Source organism: Caloenas nicobarica, chromosome 6 (genome assembly GCF_036013445.1).
Source record: "Caloenas nicobarica isolate bCalNic1 chromosome 6, bCalNic1.hap1, whole genome shotgun sequence".
Taxonomy (NCBI): domain Eukaryota; kingdom Metazoa; phylum Chordata; class Aves; order Columbiformes; family Columbidae; genus Caloenas; species Caloenas nicobarica.
In genome coordinates this window covers 40196800-40216320 of record NC_088250.1, presented here as the reverse complement: position 1 = coordinate 40216320, position 19521 = coordinate 40196800, and the positions used below count along the sequence as shown (strand labels likewise).

The 19521-nt window shown below is 45.6% G+C and overlaps 1 protein-coding gene across 1 annotated transcript; it reads right to left on the bottom strand.

The window, feature by feature from the left end:
* Positions 1–11251: 11251 nt before the first annotated feature.
* LYPD6 (LY6/PLAUR domain containing 6) lies at positions 11252–19126 on the bottom strand. The gene is made up of 4 exons (XM_065638161.1): positions 19009–19126; positions 16939–17037; positions 12141–12271; positions 11252–11422 (listed from the first exon to the last, which is right to left on the bottom strand). Exons 1-4 carry the CDS (start codon positions 19124–19126, stop codon positions 11252–11254), a joined length of 519 nt encoding a protein of 172 aa, XP_065494233.1.
* Between the last annotated feature and the right edge of the window lie 395 nt (positions 19127–19521).

Genomic DNA, 19521 nt, shown 5'->3' with positions numbered 1-19521 from the left:
AGCCAGGTAATTGAGCAGCTCTTGTTTATAAGAGCATAAACAGTGAAGAACTCTGTTCTCCTTCCACTAGCAGCCACCTGCCTGGGAAAAAAAAATAATCCAGAGGGTCGAAGGGATCTCTTGAGGGAGAGGGCCCCTTTGCTTTGACTGCCATCTTGGCTGTGGGCTCATTGCCCTTTCTTGCTAATTGTGGTGTCATTCAACAAGAGATGCTACAGTTCATAAACCTGCAGGAAAGCTGGGCTGTAACTTTAGACAGCTCCAGGCAGCTGATCCAGAAAGGTGAGGCCACAGGACATAAGCTATTTTGTTACAGTAACATGCATAAAACTTTGTCTGCAAGCTCGTCTTAACTCTAAAAGCTTCTGCCTGATCAGGCTAAACAAATGGCAGAAATTGCATATACAGTGAAAAAGCACATAACTTTAGAATGACTTGGTATACGGAACATCTGTTGATGCTGTTGCTCAGATAATTTGAAATAAGTATGGAGTAGCAATACAATTTTTATACTCTGAGTGATTTGTGTGATCCAAGACTTCAGGTAAGGAGGTTATTGTTGTTATGAGAGACACAGCATATATATTTCTGAAATAATATACTTTAGGTAACTTATGAAACCACAGTGTTGCCTCTTAAAAGCTGCCCATGCGACCATGTGTATTAAATTAATTCCTTCCCTTGCTCTTGAGCTGATGCTTAGTGGACACTGATAAGAATTCTTACATTTGATAGCGACTGAATGACAGTGCTGCCCAGTTGGCATCGCAGCAGGGATGTGGAAGGAGAATCAACTGTATCCATGTGAATTAACTGGTGAGGGCAGAAATACTTCAATCCAAAATGAAACATCCTGTGTATGGATATTTTTACGTGTTCATTCTAGCAAAACAAGACAATTTCACAGAAAATTTTTGAACATTTCTGGATTTGTTTTTCAATTTTTCTTACACAAAGCCAAAATCCATACACAGTTTCTGATGTTATCACTGAATAACTCTTTTTCCCACATATTCATCAATACTTGTTTTTGTACTTGAGCTGTCCTTACGCACATGAAAGTTGTGGCCAGGAAGATGTTCTGGTTTAAGCTTCCCTTTTAAACAGCAGAATTTTACACTGGTTTATTATGACCCACTAGGAAATCCATAGAGATAACCCAAAGTTTAAACAAGTATCCTGTACGCACTGAGCTTTGATTAGTGATTAACTTAGGCTAACACTAGGACTGCGATGCAAAATAACATAGCAGTGAATTATTTCCTAATGAAGAGAAGGCAGAACATGTTAGTGCTGCTGCTCCGGGACTGGCTCGTGTGTGCTGTTGTGGGGAAAAACCCTCACCAGTATATATTAATACTCGCAGGGTGGTAATATTGGTTTGCCTTTTAGTATCATTTCAGTGTTCTAATTTGATGCAATTTTTTTTTTTTAGCTTGCAAAAGCATCACTCAGGAAGGTACTTGCTTCTCGCTAGGTGTGCTGTGAAAGGGAACATGATGGATGGTCCAAAAAAAAGTATTATTTATGCAATTGCTGTGTCAGGAACAAGCACTGAGGTTGGTCAGAATTCCCAGCAGACTACATTAATTGTTAATAAGATATGAACACAGAGTAAAATTCCTGCGCTTTAAGTTATTACTTTTCCTTTTCAAGCATAACTTCATGACTTCAGAGTGGTGAAGTACTGAATTTTGACCCTGCTATTGTTGTCCAAAGCGCTTCCATCAGCCATCAAGACCTCAGCTGCACCTGAGCGCTAATTCCTGCCACTGATATGACCTGTTTTGTTTGTGGAGGTCTCTTTTAAAGCTTTTAAGGGCAGGTGGCCAGCTGCTTTAAATTATTTCATTGAAGCCAGCAGACCTGCTCTAATTTCCATCAAATAAAGGTACAGCTCATTGTACTTTAATGCATCAGGGAAGGTTAAACATTGCTGTGAGTTTGTGCTTTCTCCTTGCTGCTCCAAGCAGGTCACTTGGACCCTTTTGTGCCCTTAATTTGTCGTGCAGACTGGCACTTGCAAAAGGAAACTTTTCTCTAAATCTGGAAGTTCTCCAGGAGCTACATGCCCATATGCACACACGCACCCGCGGCTCGCAGCAGCTGCCTGGTGACAACAATAACGGCTTCTATCAGCTGCAAGAATAAGTTGTGTGTTGGCTTTTTGCTCTGTTATAATTCTCTTTGTTTCCAGGGGAGTAATGGCATCTGACAGCCGCCTTTGTCAGGAGCAGATCTTTGCCAGGGGTTGATGATATTTACCACTTAGGTTTGTTTTAGAGATGCGAAGTTTATTTTTGCCCTGTGAGGGTTTTCTGTGCCTTGTTAATACGCAATGTTTAAGCTTAAGGTGTGCAAACCAACACGTGCCTTAAACCAGGTGACTGAGACTGAATCACTTGCTCATGATCACATCCTAAATACACCACAACACAGAAACTCTTAAAATAGCAAATTCTAGCAGCAGCACACCAAACAAACCCTATTTTTGAGTTAAATAGAAAGGGCTGGTTACGGGGAGGCGGGTTTTCAGCAGGTGGGTAATTGGGGCTCAATGATCTGCAGCTGGTTCCCCCAGCCCTGGTCTGCTCTCCTTATCCTCCTACAGCACAGTGCTGCAGTGGGGTCTTTTGTGCTGAGCTGTGGAACTAATCCTGCTTCTTTCTGGAGAATTTGGTTGATGTTGTATCACCTTGATATGGGTAAGTTGTGTCTATGAGATGCTCTCAGACTTTTGGTTCTGAATGCTGTGAAAATAATTTAAATTGCTGTATGAGTACTTGGGTCGTGAGCCAGTGAAGACCCTACAAGTTTCCTGCACTTATAGGAAGGAGATTAGACATCTGATGCACTCTTTGCTGAGGAGCTGATGTGGCGATGGGAGAAAGAGCCTCAAGATATTTAATGAACTCAAGTTTTTCTAAAATACTTGGTGATTTTGCACTAACTGGGGTTTCCTGAGGGCTGACTTTGCTGCAGAGACCACATGGTTCCTGCTCTCCCTAGAGCTGCAGCTGATAAACTGTAGCCATGTACCTTGCTCAGGAAAACCTGAAGCTGAAAAATCTCCATCTAAGTAATTTACTAATTTGAGTAGAACTTAAAAGCTGGAGTGGAGCTGTTGAGCTCGAGATTAACACGGTTATTATTTTCAGGACTGCTTTGTGTACTTGCAGGACTTAGATATATTTCTTTTTGTGTTTTGTTCAGTGATCTTTGTTCCTTCTAAGGGGGAGTGTTGTGTGATAAATGCGTTTTAAATCCTGAAGTGCCTGAAGTTTCAAGAATATGGAAAAATTGAGATTGGTGATAAATAATGAGAAGACCCAGAGGTGCACGAGTGAGACACATTTGTTTGGAGGCCTGGAAAAGGAAATGAGTGTGTGAGGGGAGAGGGCAGGATTGTTGATGACTTGGTGCTTTGGAGTCTGGGAGAGAGGAGAAAGAGTTCAGAAAAGTTTGGGATTTAGAGACAAAAGCGTAGACAATAATAACACTAGTAATTCTTACAGGCAGGAATCAGAGTAGGAGTCAAAGGAAACACGGGTATTTAACTCCATCCTGCTATTTATGAAAGTTGTCCAGAGCAACACGTGACTTTCAGCTCAGGGATTTCCTCCTGGCCGTGCCGCCGTTTGGGCAACGGGACCTCCTCGTTCCTGTCCCTTCTCCGGGTGCTCCTCTGATCCCCACCGTCAACACAAAACGTGACCGTGGGGTTCCTAGAACAGCTGCGCGGAGTCCCGAGTGTGCAGGTGTGACTCTCCTCCAGTGTCCTGACCCTTCCCGAGGGGACTTGTCCCGTTTCATGACCCAAATATTCCACAGAAATGGAAATCGACGCGGCATGTGGTTTGAGCTTTGCAGCCCCCCAAGGCCGCTGCTCTTCCAGTTAATCTCATTAAAGATGTGAGAGCCATCCACCTCCCATTGCTTTTGCCAGTTTTCTTTTCTTTTTTTTTTTTTTTTTTTTTTTTTACTTTTAAATAAAACCTCTATAATCACTACCTATATAGTTAGCTGTCCTATTTGGAAGAGTATTTATTAGGCACTTAAGTGCAAGGATCCTGGGCTTTCAATACAGACTGTCCATGTTCATCAATAGCCTGTGCTGAAGCCCTTTTTCTTCATACACATGTACGGCCCTTGTGTTTTTTGAAGAGACACATATATAGATAGATGTGTGTCATATGCTATATATTAATATAAATGTATGAGGTACTTATAGACAGATGGATAGTAGCATGCCTGCCTGACTCTTACAGGAGTTGAGGTTTTGTGTGTGTGCACAGTGGCAGAGACTGAAAATCTGTCTTTGAACATAGGAATCTTTTATAAAGGAGGATTTTCACAAATAAAGCTAATAGATCAGGATTGCTGGTATACCACATAGGTAACTACAGGATATTTCCTCTCTCTGCCAGCCTTTTGTCATCATTCAGGTTTTCTGCTGGGTCTGATGCTGAAGTGTTGCTGAATATTTGGTGTTGGAAGGGGCCTCGGGAGGCCGTCAGGTCCAACCCCGCTCCCTGCGGGGCCAGCTGGGAGTCCCAAAAAACACTGAATTGTCAATGAGCACAATGTCAATAAAATGCACCCCTTCCATCCCTGTTCCTGCCAACCTCCCAGTAAAAGAAAAAAGGGTCAGGAAACCTGTAACTCCATGAAAATGTAACTGAAAAAAATGCATCTATTATTCCCAGATTTCTAGTGTAATGAATGAGGGTTTCTGCTGCACACTAACACCCACAGTGTGGATAAGAAATAGCTGGGTTTTTTTCTCTTGACGAGTAGAGAAACTGTGGTCTTGCCTGGAGTGAAGTCAAAGGCTGGTGGAGCTCTGAGCCCAGCACCCAAACCTGCAAATCCACATAAAAAATGGGACTAAATAATAGTTGCGAACTGACTGTGGCTTTTATTTTCTGGGGGCTGCTGCAGTGCCTTTAAAATAGCAGCTCTTCACCTTGGCAATGGGAATTCTTGCTTTAATTTTTTTCAGCGAGGCTCAGGCTGCTATTTCAGGAGCTGCACAAACACAAAGGTCTCATCGGTGCAGGGTCTGACAGGGAAACCTAACAGGATTATGAGACTGAAATTTCATGCAGCTGGGTGTTATGCTTCACTGAGAAAATAATCTTTACCGCTAAAACCACAGTGTCTGGCAGGTTGGAAAAGCTTTAAGAAAAGCAAATGGATTCTAAGGGCTGGACTTTGGGGGTGGTTTTGTGTCTAGAAGAAGCACAGTGATATCCCAGAGCGACTGAGTGACAGCTGGTAGAAAAGGCTGGGAAATTAACTCATCAGAATATATTTCTCCTGGAGAAAACTCAAAAATTTGGTTGGTGGAATTTTTCTGGGTGATAACCCATTATTTTTGGTAGCGAAAAAAGCCATGTACATGTGTATGTATTGTACCCTACCAAGTGCTTAGTTTACTAAGACGTAAGTTGAGTGTGAACAGCAGGAAATACCCATCCCAGATGGGCAGCTCTGTGGCCAGAAAAACCAACTTTGCGTCTTTCTGTTCCCCATGGCACCTGCCACAGGCTTTAGGTGCAGCTCTTTTATTTATTAATAAATGAGGGTACAGGCTGCATGGCACACACCCTCACCAGCAGGAGGGTTAGTTACATTTTTACAGGAAAAACCTGAACAAGTTACCCCCTTAAAATAATTACTTAAACTATTGTCCTTGCAGCGGCGGGCAGGGGACAGGACTTGGCTGGCAGCCCCGTGCCACCCTCCCAAATCAAAGCTTTTTTTGAGTAGGAGGTTGGGGTTTGTCTTTGCTAACACATGTGGGCTGATAAGTTGGGGTTTAGCCTCTATTCAGTACAGCTGGATAGGAACATCTGTAGCATAACTAAAACCTATTTAAATTTTACAACGTTGAATAGTGTAATGTTTCTAAATGTCAGTAAAGCTGGCTTGCTCAGGTTGCTTCTCAATGAAAACTTCTGGTAGTGTGGTGGGTTTTTTTTTTTTTTGGCAGCTTGGTATCACTCATGCTGGTTTTCCATTTTCATCAGCCCTGTGTTGGATTTGTTTGTATTTATTGTGGGTAGAATCTGTCACACTGAGGACATCCATCCTAAGACTTGTAGGGTTGAGCTCTGTGCGATGAAATGTGTAAAGGTTACGTGTCTAAAACCTGACAAAACCTTCAAAAAGGGATAGGAAAGCTTAAGCCCCATAAATATGTATAAGTTGAACTAGATCTATTTGAAATGCTTTCAACTGTAAAATATCAGTGCTAAAGGAATGACGTTATTAGATCAACTCAGGAGTTGGGTGGCTGTTTGGCTAAGCCGGAATCTCAGAGGACTTCGGGATTAATGTCAAGGCGAAATCCCACCCAGAGACAAGCAAAGAGAAATTGGTACAAGAATTGATCAAATGATCTAATGATTTGGCATTGTAAAGTGTATATTAGTAATATGCGACAAAAATTGGAAGCCTATTTTGATATGCAGCAGGAAGTGTAATGTTGTGGGACGTCCAAGAACTTTGATTCCAAGGGTTGGTTCCCATCTTGTTTTTTTAATTCTGAATTGATGCTGCTTTGGGCATTGTCATTTCTAAGGTTTGCACCTTCAGATCATAAGCATTAACTTAAATCCATATTTTAAGTACATTTTCCCCCTTTCCTTTCCACTAACCACATGTAGGTCTGGTGACACCATTTACCAGAATCAGATTTCAACTTGGCAGTTTGTCGGTGGAAGGAACAAGTCGTGTATTCCCTTGACTGGGAATATATGGAAACCTCCAGCCCTGAGTGAGACGCTTGGGGTGTAACTTGCGCTGGTTGCTTGAGCCCCTTTAAGGGGGTTAAAATGCTTTCAAAAGCTTTGCTCTGCCAGTCCAAAATGGGGGTTTTTTGGGGGGGGAGATTGTGCTGGATTTTGGTGGGCAATGGAGAAGCAATTCCTGCATCTCGAAAAAAAAAAAAAAATTATTATTATTATTTAATTAGTGCTCATGGCTCCTGCAACCAGGAGGTTCAGCATCACTTGGGTGCTGCAGGGCAGAGGTACCAGGCGGGTTTTGCATGAACTGGTTGTTTAAGGGGAGGAAAAGAGCGACACAATCAACTTGCATTGTCTTCACCGACAATTAATTCAACTGCTTTGCAGAAAATGAAAGTGAAGTGTTTGTAACTAACATCTGCCTTCTGCTCGCTGCACTGTAAGGCAGAAATTCAGTGATTGAAGCGATGAGCACAAGTGCTGCAACCGTGTGCCCCAGGGTTCTCCTGGCCCTGAGCAGGGACGGCTGCTTCCAGAGGCACCTCTTGAAATGGGATAAAGTCTCTTAAGGCACATTTTTAAACAAAAGATGCACCAAATGCTGAGCCTCCAGAGAGAAACTTATTTTAATACTAAGGGGAAAGTCAAGTGCTGTAAGTACTGTAGTTAACTGTGCCACTGTAAAATGCGTTTATTCAATTTAAAGCTGTGGGAATTGGCCCAGTCACTACTGTTTTCCTGTTATTGTACCTTTGCAAATGTTGATTTATTTGGTTTTTTTGCCTTTGCTGTCTCTTCACCTGCAGCCAGGAGAGCTCAGCTCAGCCTCTGCCCCGCTGCAGCGCTCACTGAGCTGGAACAGCCTTTATCAGGAAAAAACAGTAAATTCCCTTCTGTACACACAGCCAGATAATTGTCAGAATATCCCACAATACAGCTATAGAATTTTATAGCTTTAACTTACATATCTCTTGATATATTTTTTTAAACTTTGAGTTATACCTTCTTCACATTACCCACCAATAACTTAGGCCAAAACCTTTCATTAGTTACATGAAGTTGTCTATGTCCAACTAAGTGTTGGTTGCAGGAGTGGAAATTATAATAGAAATCACTGCATTAAAACCTCCAGAACGTGCTGGGATTAAATTAGTGCTGCAGCACAACTATGGAGCAGGTAAAGCTTTCCCAGAGCAGGAGAAGTAACAGGAAGATCCAGGGGACAGTAACTAAACAAGAACCTCTTCAGACTTAATATTTATTTAATATTTAATATTTATTTAATATTTACTTAAATGGCCAATATAAAAAAAAAAGCAACAAATAACCATGGGAGCTCAAGAGGAGGAAACTATGGGAAAGATTCACTGGGAGTTAAACCAAAATGGTCTTAAATACAGATTTTTTTATATTTTTAAAGATTTTTTTTTTGCTAGTAGGACCCCAGGGAAAGGAGAAGGGGCCAGGGGAGCAAAGGGTGTCCCAGCACAGGGGGTGGCACCAGGGATGGCGATGGCAATTTGTACGTTGTTATCACACACCTTACACATCGTATAGAATATTTAAAACATTTATTTATACAAATGTACAGCATTTACAGGAGTTAAAAAATTAGACACTTTAAAGCAATATCACATATATAGAGCCTAAAAAAATAAATACGGTGCAGCTCAGCATTTATGTGCTTTAAACCCCCACCGTGTGCTCGCAGTCACCTTAGTTTGCTCTTTTAAGCTCCATGTCCATCATCCCCGTACCACAGCTGGAGGCAGCAGCTCAGCTGGATGGTGCTCAGGTCCTTTTCGGAGAGCACAACTGGGACACGCCGGTGAGAGAGCACAAGAACTGGGACCTTCTCCATCGGTAGCAACACTGCAGTCAGAGCAAAGCTAAATAACAACGAAACTGCAAAATGTATGGGAAATGAAGACGACATACAGAGAAGCCAGAAGGCATTGGTGGAAACTTGGCTGTAACTGGTGACCGAGGCAACCAGGAGGTAACATCTGCTTCTTGCTGCTGGTCTGTTTTCTTGTTGCTTGACTCCTAAATGCATGTGGTTAGCAAGTCCCAAAATAAAAATATAAATCCTTAGAACCCCCAGCTGAGCTGCCACCACCAGCGTGTGAGCCCTGAGATGGTGAGGAGGTCCCCTTGAGGTTCTACTGCTGGCCACGTGCAAGATGGCCCAAGGCTTGAGCCCACCTTGGCTGAAGAGATTAGCAAGACGTTCCTAAGTAATCCGGGATTTCCCTCGGTTCTGCATCCCGCTGGCTTCCCAACGCGTCTTCTCTAAACGCACATTTTGGCCAATGTTCAACCCCTGCCCCAGGAGAGCAGCTGAACGCCTGCGCGAGGTCCTTCCAAACTTAAACTCTTCCATTTTGCAGGATAATAATAATAATAAATAAATACTTAAACTGCTGTTGGAGGAGTCACAACCCCCTCCACCTCATTCTCCCCAACCCGTAAGTACCTTGCACACTCGAGTGAGCTTGCAGAGGAGGGGACGGGCTTTAGAAAGGCTGCAGGGTTGGGGTTTTGTTTTTTAGGGTCTACTAGAGCTAGGTTTAACTTGCATAAAATAAGAGATTGCAACTACCCTCTTAATACTAGTGCTCTGTGAGCAGGTCCTAGGAGAACCGAAAGGACGTCAAAATGCAAGATTTGTCTGTGAGGTCAGCCAGCCTTTCCTCAAAAGTGTTCATTTTAGATAAAAAGAGGAAAGAAGTTTTTGAAAGTTTGATTTTCATAATGAAGTGTTTGTGTGTGTGTGTATATATACACACACACACACACCATTTTAAAAAACATCCCTCAGCAAAGCACACCAAAGTTTCCATCCCCAGGGAAGTCACCTGAAACCAGGTTCTCCTTCAACACCAATAAACCTCCCCGGAGCGCAAGCAGAGCTCACTCCAAAGGCAACAAAACTCCAGACAGCACCTTTGCACACTCAGAGCTGCAGTTTTCCACCTATAAACGGTACCGGACACGGGTGCTGCTGGATGGGGGCTTGCTGGGACCTTCCCGGAGCCCTTTCAAAGCATTTACATTCCAGCATTGGCTTCCTTCATTCGCCTTTCCCTGTGTAACTCGGTAAAAAAAAAAAAAACATTTTAGAGCATAAGCATATTGTAGCTTGATACAGCACAGGTTACCTTGAAGCATGATAAGCCAAAAATCAGCTTGTAAAGGAACAATTTATAACATTATTTTGCTGTTTGGCTTTTTTTTTGTTTGTTTAAGTTTGGTTTAACTTTAAAGCAAGTCCATAGACACCCTGCTTTTATTACAGACCTTGCAAAACTAAGTTGATTCTTTTTCAATAATGATGCGAAACATTTTTTTTATATATATATATATATATATATATATGAGATAATTTATATATTACAGGCTTACCCACTTGCAAAACAACCATTTTGCCTGGCAATATCAGTATTAAGAATCTTCTAATCACTTTAGATCTGCCTCATTATACAAAAATAAATATTGCATATGTGATTTCCAAGTGAAACAAGAAACACAGGTCACTAAAACACAGCTGTAGCTAGTAGTAGTCTATACACCATATAGAGAGTGCGTTAAATGAAATAAAAGAAGCTATTCAGGATCAGGTTTTTTTTTCTCAGGCTGGAATGGGTGCCAAAAATGTGAAAACATGTCAAGCCTCCCGAAAAAAAGAACCAGTTGGCTCAGCCAGCACCAGCATCTCAACCTTCACACACCTTCCTCCTCTCAGGAGAGAGTCAGGGACCACACACACACACACTTTCCTTTCTAACCATGCTTCAGGAACGGAGGTTTTAGAGCTCTTCTGGTTTGATTTATAAACCAAGATGATTTTCTGCCCATCCTGGTGGACACCTTTAGATGAAGCACCTGTGCGAGGCACTGACCTGGTCCAAGCTACTCCTGCTCCCTTGTCCCCATCCCTTCCAGCTTCTGCTGCCTCGCCACAAGCTCCTGCCCTCTCCGAGACATCTTATTTACTCTGCATTCTAAAAACAGGTTAACGAGACACCAGAGTTAGTGCTGTGACAAATGACAATGTGGCCAGTTGAAGACGTCCCTGCTCATGGCAGGGGTTGGACTGGATGAGCTTTAAAGGTCCATCCAACCCAAACCAGTTCTACGGTTGTATAACAAGAAAAGTTTCAAATGTGTAAGTGATGATAATAGCAGCTGGCAGGGATATGGTACTTTTAAATATCATTTCTTCATGAGGAAGAGATGGGCATTAAGAAAAGTGTCCATATCAGTCTCAGCCATGGACTCTGGGAACATCTGGCATGAGTTTCTTCAGAAAACAGTAGCGAAATGGGATGGTTTTACCCCCTTCAAGTACATCTACATCCCAGGCTCACCACTCCATCGTTAATAAAAAACAAGGAGGAAAACCAGTCTTTCAAAGCCAACTCAGCAGGGAGAGGCTGAAGGTTCACGAGGATGTTTCTCACCAGCTCAGCTGTCTGTCCCCACCGCGTGTGACGGCGTCACCAGTGCTGGGACACCAGCCCCAGCCACAGACACGCCGCGGTCAGCAGGACGGGCTGCGAGAGCCGCCGCGTCTTGTTGAGGGGGGACAGGGTTGTGAACACGGCGTCCGTCGCGTTCCTCGGGAGGGGCAAGTTGCAGATGGTTCCTTCGCAGCAGGAGGTGCAGACCTGGGGAAAAAGAAAAAAAAAAAAAAAGTTATAACGTCCTATTTGAAATACACCAACACCAATGGAGAAAGACACAGGGAAAATAATAAGACGCTTGCAAAGGAGCGCAGTGGCCAGTCTGATTTTTTTTCCTCTTATTTTTTTCCTTCCCCCACCCTCCCCTTTTATTTATTTACGTACTTGGAGAACGATTTCACCTGTACAAGAACAACACGTGGGCTGATACAAGGAGGACACACCCATTTTGAAGCTCTTCTTTTCTTTTCTACCCCAAAATAAGCAAACTGCTGGAAGCCAGTGGTGGCTGGTTCAAATAGAGCTCACAAACCAGAACTCAAATAAATAAATATTTATTTAAATAGGGTTTTGTTGTTGTTGTTGCCCGTCAGCGAGTACTCGTTTCAGTAGGAAAACCATGAGCGTCCGTCACAGAGCAGAGGAGCAAACACGAGGCAGCTCTGCAGGCAAAACTCCCCTCAAATCCCTGAGCTATTGGCATTTATTTAAATGTTATTTAAAGAGATTATTCTTTTATTCTGGGAGAGGTTATTCCTTTGTTTCTGTAACAAACGGAAATGAGCTGGAGCTCCTTAAGAAGAGAAACTTCATTTTTGATGATGCTGATTTACCCACTGAACCAGTCAGACTTCTGGGCAGAGGCCGGAAGGATTCTGCCAAGTTTTCATATTAATAAAAAAAGGCAATTTTTGTCCTATACCTTGTATTCTTCATGCTTTACATAGGTGCATCCCGTAGCCAGACAGTCCTCTAAGGGCACACAGCGCTTGGTGACGGACACACTCTCCCCAGTAACTTTCATCATGTGTTGGCTAAAGCAGTACCTTGTACCTAGAAAGGCAGAAAAAATGGGTTTACCTGTCAAATTCCAATTTTGCGATAATCTACTAATAGGAAGAAATAGGAAAAACATCTTAATTATCTTTTTTAATCTTGAGATTTAAAAAAAAAAAAAAGATAATTTTGATGTATTTCTTGCAATACATAAATGTCAGTAAATACACACCCCCACACCCCAAGCTCTGGCGCGAAGCTGAGGTTTCAAAGCGCCCTGGAACATAGAGATTTGTTCCCAATACTCATACGTTACAGATAAATAAACACACGTACATTGGATAATCAAGTTACGGAGAGAGTTTCAGGTAACCACAAAATCGTGCGCACCATGAGCTCCACAAGAACGGTCTTTAAAAAGGAAAACTTGCAATACCTGTTTCTGCCTGAAGCCAGGCTTTGTTTGCATAGGTTTAATTTTTTTCCTTGCTTCATGGACAACCATTAAATGCCCAAAAAAAAAAAATCTACAAAATAATGCCAAAAAACCCCAGGAGAACAGTCAGGAGGATTTATATATTTCTCAGTTTCCCAGTCTTTGGGAAAAGCACCATAAAATGGGAAAAGCACCATAAAATGGACCGTGTCCCCAGGATTCCCATCGCATCTTCTGCACGCTGCTCCTGTGGGCTCCCTCATCCCCATCCTCCTCCTCCTCTTTTTTTTTTAAGCTACTCCTTGTACACTTGTAAAACACACAGGAAATTCAGAGCAGAACGGCTGACAAACGCTGTGGTTATCCTCAGGCGTAAAGGAATTCGGGTTTATTTCATTTTTCTGTCAAAGATGCTGTTCCCCCTCCTAGCACTGCGAGATGAAAACACTGGATTTTTCAGCACAGGAAACACACCATTATATATTTCTTCTCTAAATTATACCTTGCTGCTTATTAATCAACCTTATTATTAATAAAATTGTTGCTTTCATGGGGGGGGAAAGAGGAGCGTAATTAATTTAAAGAGGACATTCCTGTTCAGCCCCCGTCTCCGATGGGCAAAGCCCCGCATACTTCTCATGTTTTCGGCGTTCAGCGACAGCCGGGTGAGATCGCCGACCGAACACGTCACTCGTCGGGCGATAAAACCCCTCAGACATCAGTCGTATCTTGCGATACCCACAGCAAACAGACTCCGCTCATCACCGGGCTGGAGGCGCTCGGGGTCCCGTCTTCCTTCAAACCGGCCTGGGCTGCAACACGCGGCTTTTCGTGCGTTCCACAGGTTCTTCCTGCCCCAAAGCGGGAAGCTCAGAGTTTTATTCCAAGGGGAGGACTCTGCGCGATGCCTTTGAGCTTCTCGCGGGACCTTGTGCCGCTCCCCAGCAAATCTGCATCACCGGGGCTTCATTTCTCCGGCAATGGCTCCATCTGCACCACGGAGCTCACCCCGACAGCTCCCAGATGGAACAAATAAAGCTTCCAGCACCCCCTAACTCTTTTAAGGCTGTTTCATTCTTTCTCCTAAGTGTGCTTTTAGAAAATATTCCTCAATCATGCTAGAGATTTGTATTTTGCCTGCGCGGAAGGACCAAGCACAGCTTTCCTTGCACAGCCATCGCCGCTGGCTTTTATCTGCAAGGTAGGGCTGCCACTGAAGTCCGCAATAAGCAATAAAATTCAGCCATTCGAATTAATATTCAAATAAGATTCAAATAAGACTCTGCAGCATGAAAGTTGATGCTTCTAAGCACGGCGGTGCCCAAGCACGCAGCACCCTGCACGGCCACAGAGTAAGGATGCGTCTCCGTCATATTGTATTAACAACAAAAATTAATAGATTTATATTTCCTCAATTTCGCAGCTCTAGAGTGTCTTTAAAGGCACTTGCGAGCCCAGCTGACCATAGTGTAACATTCAGTTAGGCTTTCCGTTACAAAAGCCTTTGAAAATGCGGTGGTTGCTCTACAGGATTATTCGGGGGGTTTTCAGGGCTATTGATTTACGCTGACCCTCGGCGCGACAAGTGACACCATCACCTTTTCTTTTGCATTTTTTCTTCCTCTGTCTTGCGAAGACTGCAGGACGTGCTTCAGCTACAGGGTTATCTCCAGACACCTCTATGCAACAAACAGCTTCAGTCTGGACCTGCCAGGAGCGATGCTGACCTATGGAACCATCGCCCCACGGCTCAAACACACGTTCTCCGTGGGACCCACCTCCCGAGCACCCCCGTGCCCTTAAAGAGAACACGAACGGAGAAACCAGCTACTGAAACCAGAAGTCGCGGTGCAGACAGACACCCAGGCCAAGGGTCAGCAAACCAGCCCCGCACGCTGAGACCCAGCAAGACTCGTCCGTGTCTCCAGCAGGAGAACGCCGTCGTCTCTCCTTTAAAGCGGGCAGGGAAACACTGGGTCTGGGATTTCAAAGGGCGCAGAGTCACGCACCGACTCTCGAGAGCCCGTTTCCCAAACCGCAGCCCGTGACGGCGCTTTCAGGTGCCACCTGCGGCGGCTGGACCATCAGCGCGGTGGTGGCGGCCACCAGCCAGATGTCAGCCCGCGCCCGGGCCCTCCGGAAACGGGGCGCCGGGAGAGTTCTGAGTGCGGTATTTCCATACAAGTCAGATCACTAACAGCCTCTGCTTGAGCTGAAGCTAATAAATAACAGAAAACAAGGTTAATGCACAGCAGGAGGCAAGTCTCCTAAGAAAAGCTTTTTCCAGTCTCTGTTCCATACTGGAATTTATGTTTTTCCTCTCCCTTACAATGAATTTCGTTATACGCAAAATGTGGTTTCCTTTAAGTCCTACATTATAGTTAACGAAAATATTTTGTTTTGCTTGCTTTTAATAGCATTGTCTTTAAAAAAAAAGCAAATAGCAGGATGGAGTTTTCTCGTTTTCTCCCACCACTTAACCCAAGCAAACCAACAAGCTGTGGGATCACTGCGGCGAGGAAGGCAACGCCGTCACTGTACCCTCCGACTGCCAGAGATAAGGGAATGACCCGGGCAGATAACCCCAATCCCGCAGCACGCCCGGAGTCACACCGCAAACCAGAGGTTGCATTTCTGCGGCTTTCGAAAAAAATCGCATTTGAAAATTAAAGCGGCGAAGAAAAAAAAAATAAAAGCGACGAAGAAAAAAGCTGGCTCAATAAGAGCTTTCTGATGTGGGAGCGCGTTGGGCGCGAAGCTCAGAGAAGCCGACAGAAGCCGTCGGTGCCGAGGTCGCCCCGCTCCAGCCCCACGGCAACGCAGCACCAACGAGTTGTACCTTGGGTAAAACATGATCGGATCCTTCCAGCTGAAGGAGGTAAGAAGTCCTCTGTGCTGAAGGTTAAGGATAGACTCAGATTTCCAGCTAGCCCCTTCTCATGGCTAAAAGCCCGTCCTCACCTCGCAAGCGCACGCAGGGTGTCTGGAGCGGCAGGCAGGAGCGCTGGGGACCGTAACCAGCAGTTCTGGTCTGGTTGAACACACCTGATGAGTTACAGACCCACCAAAGCCTGGTTTTCCCCTCCCCTAAACCACCATTAAGTACTAACTTCACTTTCCAGATTAGCGTATCTTTTTGGGCCAAGTAATTCCAGCTCCTAAAGGCAGATCTCAGACTCTTGCCTCTCTCTTCGCACAGCAATCTGCGGGTAACGCTGTCCTTACTCATTTAAATGTCGCCAACTCCTGTCAAAGCAGGGAGTGCCCATGACCATTGGTCTCATCTGATGCCAGCCAGCCTGATCTCATCTACTGCTATTGACGCTGTGCTGATTTGAGCTCAAATCAAAAACATTCTCAGACAGATAACACGCTCTGACACAGGCTGCAAACACAGCTGGCTCGTCCCTGCAGTGCAGGTTCTGCTCTCTTTTCCAAAATAAATATTTTCGGCGGGCACTTGTGATGTCCCACAGCAGATCACAGACATCCCGGGCAGATGCTGAACAGCAATGCTGAGCCTACAGAGAGCACCAGGGGACCAGTGAGCCCCATCAGCATCCTTCTGCCCATCAGCATCCTCCTGCCCATCACATCCTTCCTCCTGCCCATCACATCCTTCCTCCTGCCCACCAGCATCAGCTTCCGCCTGCCCACAACTGGTTCCCACCCCGGTGAGGACACAAGCCGTGTCCAACCCATGTCCAGGGCCTCCCCAGGGGCTGTGGACAATCTTAATGCTTGTGTCTGAAAAAGAGAAGCGGCGGGGAGGGGTTGATCTGAGGATCTCACCGATGCCTATGTCCGATATTTTGGTGCCTGTATCCCAAAGCCTTTTCTAGGCTGTTCCCAGCTTCAGAGTCCAATCATTTATGAGTCCAAAATACCAGAAATGTCTTGAGGCCAGCTGAAAAGAGGCAGTCTTGGCTGCCCTGAAGCGTGGGCTTGTGCCATATGCAACAGAAGTGAACAAAGCAAGAACTGGCCCTGTACTCACCAGTAAGAGAAATACAACCCTTAAACAAATGTCGGCCTGATTTAATTTCCAGCTGAGCTAGAGGAGACAAGAAGTCCTAAACTTCATCCACCACAGACAGAAAAGCTTAAAGGATTACTCCTATCGCTTACACATCCCTCTTGTTGAGGAGGCTTACAAGTGGGAGCAGCGATCGCCAGCATCCGAGTACACGTGAGGAATAACAGGGGCTCAGTGCTGTCCCCGCGGTGGGGACAGCGAGCGGTTGTCGCCAGGTAGATTTAAATTAAACACTAGCGCGCGGCTGGTTACCTTGGGGACAGTAGACATCGGGAGCCCACCGGTTGCATTCGTAATTATCTGCCGCCTTTTCGCAGGTGAAACATTTAAATCCGTGAGGATACGGCGTGGCTGAAAGGAAGAGATGATATTCAGTTAAAATGAGCCAATTAATCCGGTTCTGCTGTGCTTTTCAGAGGCACACAGCAGCACTTGTTCTCTTTAGACGTGTCTTTCTACAGGTGTACCTGTCAACTTCGTCAAGTTGGTCCCGATTTGTAAAAATCCTGTCACCAACAGCAATGGGGGAAAGGCACATACAGATACAATAAGGACTCAGTTCAGCCGTGTTTACCTGGAAAAAGTGCCCACTGTGGACTTCAAAGGGAGTTAATGGCAGCAAGGAGTACTTATTCTCGTGGTATCAGAGCTCACATCCAATACTGCTACTTTATCAGTGCTGATAACAAAATATCAGATGGATTAAAATACTTCTGGAAACTGTCCCACCGAGGAAAAGAGCTACTGCCCTTTTTGAAGGCAGGCTGATGTCCCCAAAGGAAAGAAAAATCAATTTGCTGAACCCTCCAGTTTTTAACAGCAGACCCTGCCCTGATTTATCTCACCAGACGAAGAGCGTAACTCCTTAAGTGGTCTCCTGGCAGGGCTTCTGTAGCACATTCAATACATCTTCAAGATGTTGCCACCTTCTTAGAAGCCAAACGGGTCGTGGTTATCTCCATGGGGTGAAGTAAGCTGAACCTCCACAGCCTCGTGGGCCATGTCTCACCTCTCCCTCCTCTTCGCCTCCTCCCCTTGCCCACCAGCTCTGGGCCAGCCCCGTTTGGGTAGGAGAGGTGAAGCAAGAGGCGTTTGCTGCTTTTTTCCCCAGGCTCCTCTGGGTAAGGGCCAGCGAGTCCCCTGGGAACATCTCTGGTGGGGCTGGTGGTGCCCTCAAGGAACAGCTTGGGCTGGGACAACACAACAGCACTAATGAATTTACCCCTCTTCACCCTGCACCTCTAGCAGGTTGTGGCTGCAGCATAAAACCGGAATTCCATCTTGCTTTTTAAAAAATATAAACTTTTCAGGCAAATTTGGAAAGGTGGTGAGCTTCCTCTGGGAACAGGTGGCAGGTAGAGCTCCCCAAGTGTTCCCTTCTTGTACAACAAACAGCTTCAGTGAACACGCTGGTGAAAGGAGAGTCCACGGAAGATGTGAAGATGCATAACTTTGCTATAGCATGGCTTCAGGGAGTTACTGAAATAAGTCAGGAGCAGCTGGTGCCACAGCTGCCAATGGTTTGGCCCTTGCTCACAGCCACCGATGTGCGCGGGGAAACCGCGTGGCCACGGGGCTTGGTCTTATGGCCAGACAGATCACCAAGGAACAGAAAGCAGCGAACAAAAACCTCCTGACATGCTCAGCAACTGCCCGTAACCCTTTCTCTCCTTTAATCCCTTTGGGCAGGAGCGGTCTGGTTTTACATCAATTAGTTTTATGAGTACTGGGGATATATTTATTTAAGTTTTGCTCAGCACTCAGCGCAACCCTGATGGTTCTGCTGCCTTAACATATAGAATCGCAGGATGGTTTGGGTTGGAGAGCCCTCCCCAGCTCCCCCAGTGCCCCCCTGCCATAAGCAGGGACATCTGCAGCAGCTCAGGTTGCTCAGAGCCCCGTCCAGCCTGGCCTGGGATGTCTCCAGGGATGGTTCAGCCACCACCTCTCTGGCCAACCTGGGCCAGGCTCTCACCACCCTCAGGGCCAACAATTTCTTCCTCATGTCCAGCCTGAATCTCCCTCCTTTAGTTTCAAACTATCACCCCTTGTCCTGTCACAACCGGCCCTGTTAAGAGTCTGTCCCATCTTTCTTGCAGGCCCCGTTTAAGCACTGAAAGGCCGCACTAAGGTCTCCCCGGAGCTTTCTTCTCCAGCTGAACCCCCCAGCTCTCTCAGCCTGTCCCACAGCAGAGCTGCTCCATCCCTCCGATCATCTTGGCGGCCTCCTCTGGCCCTTCTCCAACAGGTCCATGTTCACCCTCGTCCTTAACCCCGCGCCACGGCCAGCCCTGGCTGTGCAGCCCGCCAGAGGTGTCTTACTGGAAGGGTGCAGGTAGACGATGTCCTTCGCGGTGAAGTCCCGGGGCCGGGTGGCTGGCAGGCAGCAGGCCAGCAGGCTGAGCAGCAGCATCCGTGCCAGCGCGGGCTGCGAGGCCATCGCCGGGCGAGGACGTACTCATGCGGCGGCCGAAAATATTCACCTGGCCAACAGGAGAGAACACAGAATCGTTCAGGTTGGAAAAGACCTTTAAGATCATCGAGCCCAACCGTTAACCCAGCACTGCCACGTCCACCACTAAACCACGTCCCTAAGCACCATCTATACACATCTTGCAGCGCAAGACTGCTCTGACGCAGCGGAAAGACCAATATCAGACCCAAGGGATCTGTTTGTGTCAGAGGCTTTATACCTTCCCCATCCTTGAGCTCCCCATCTGTTTAACAGCGATGTTATTCCACGTACCACCCCCAGGTCCATCATTTTAGTCACTCTTGAAATGAGCAACACCAGAACGCTCATAACTGCCTCCTGCTTAACACGCTGCATGCTAG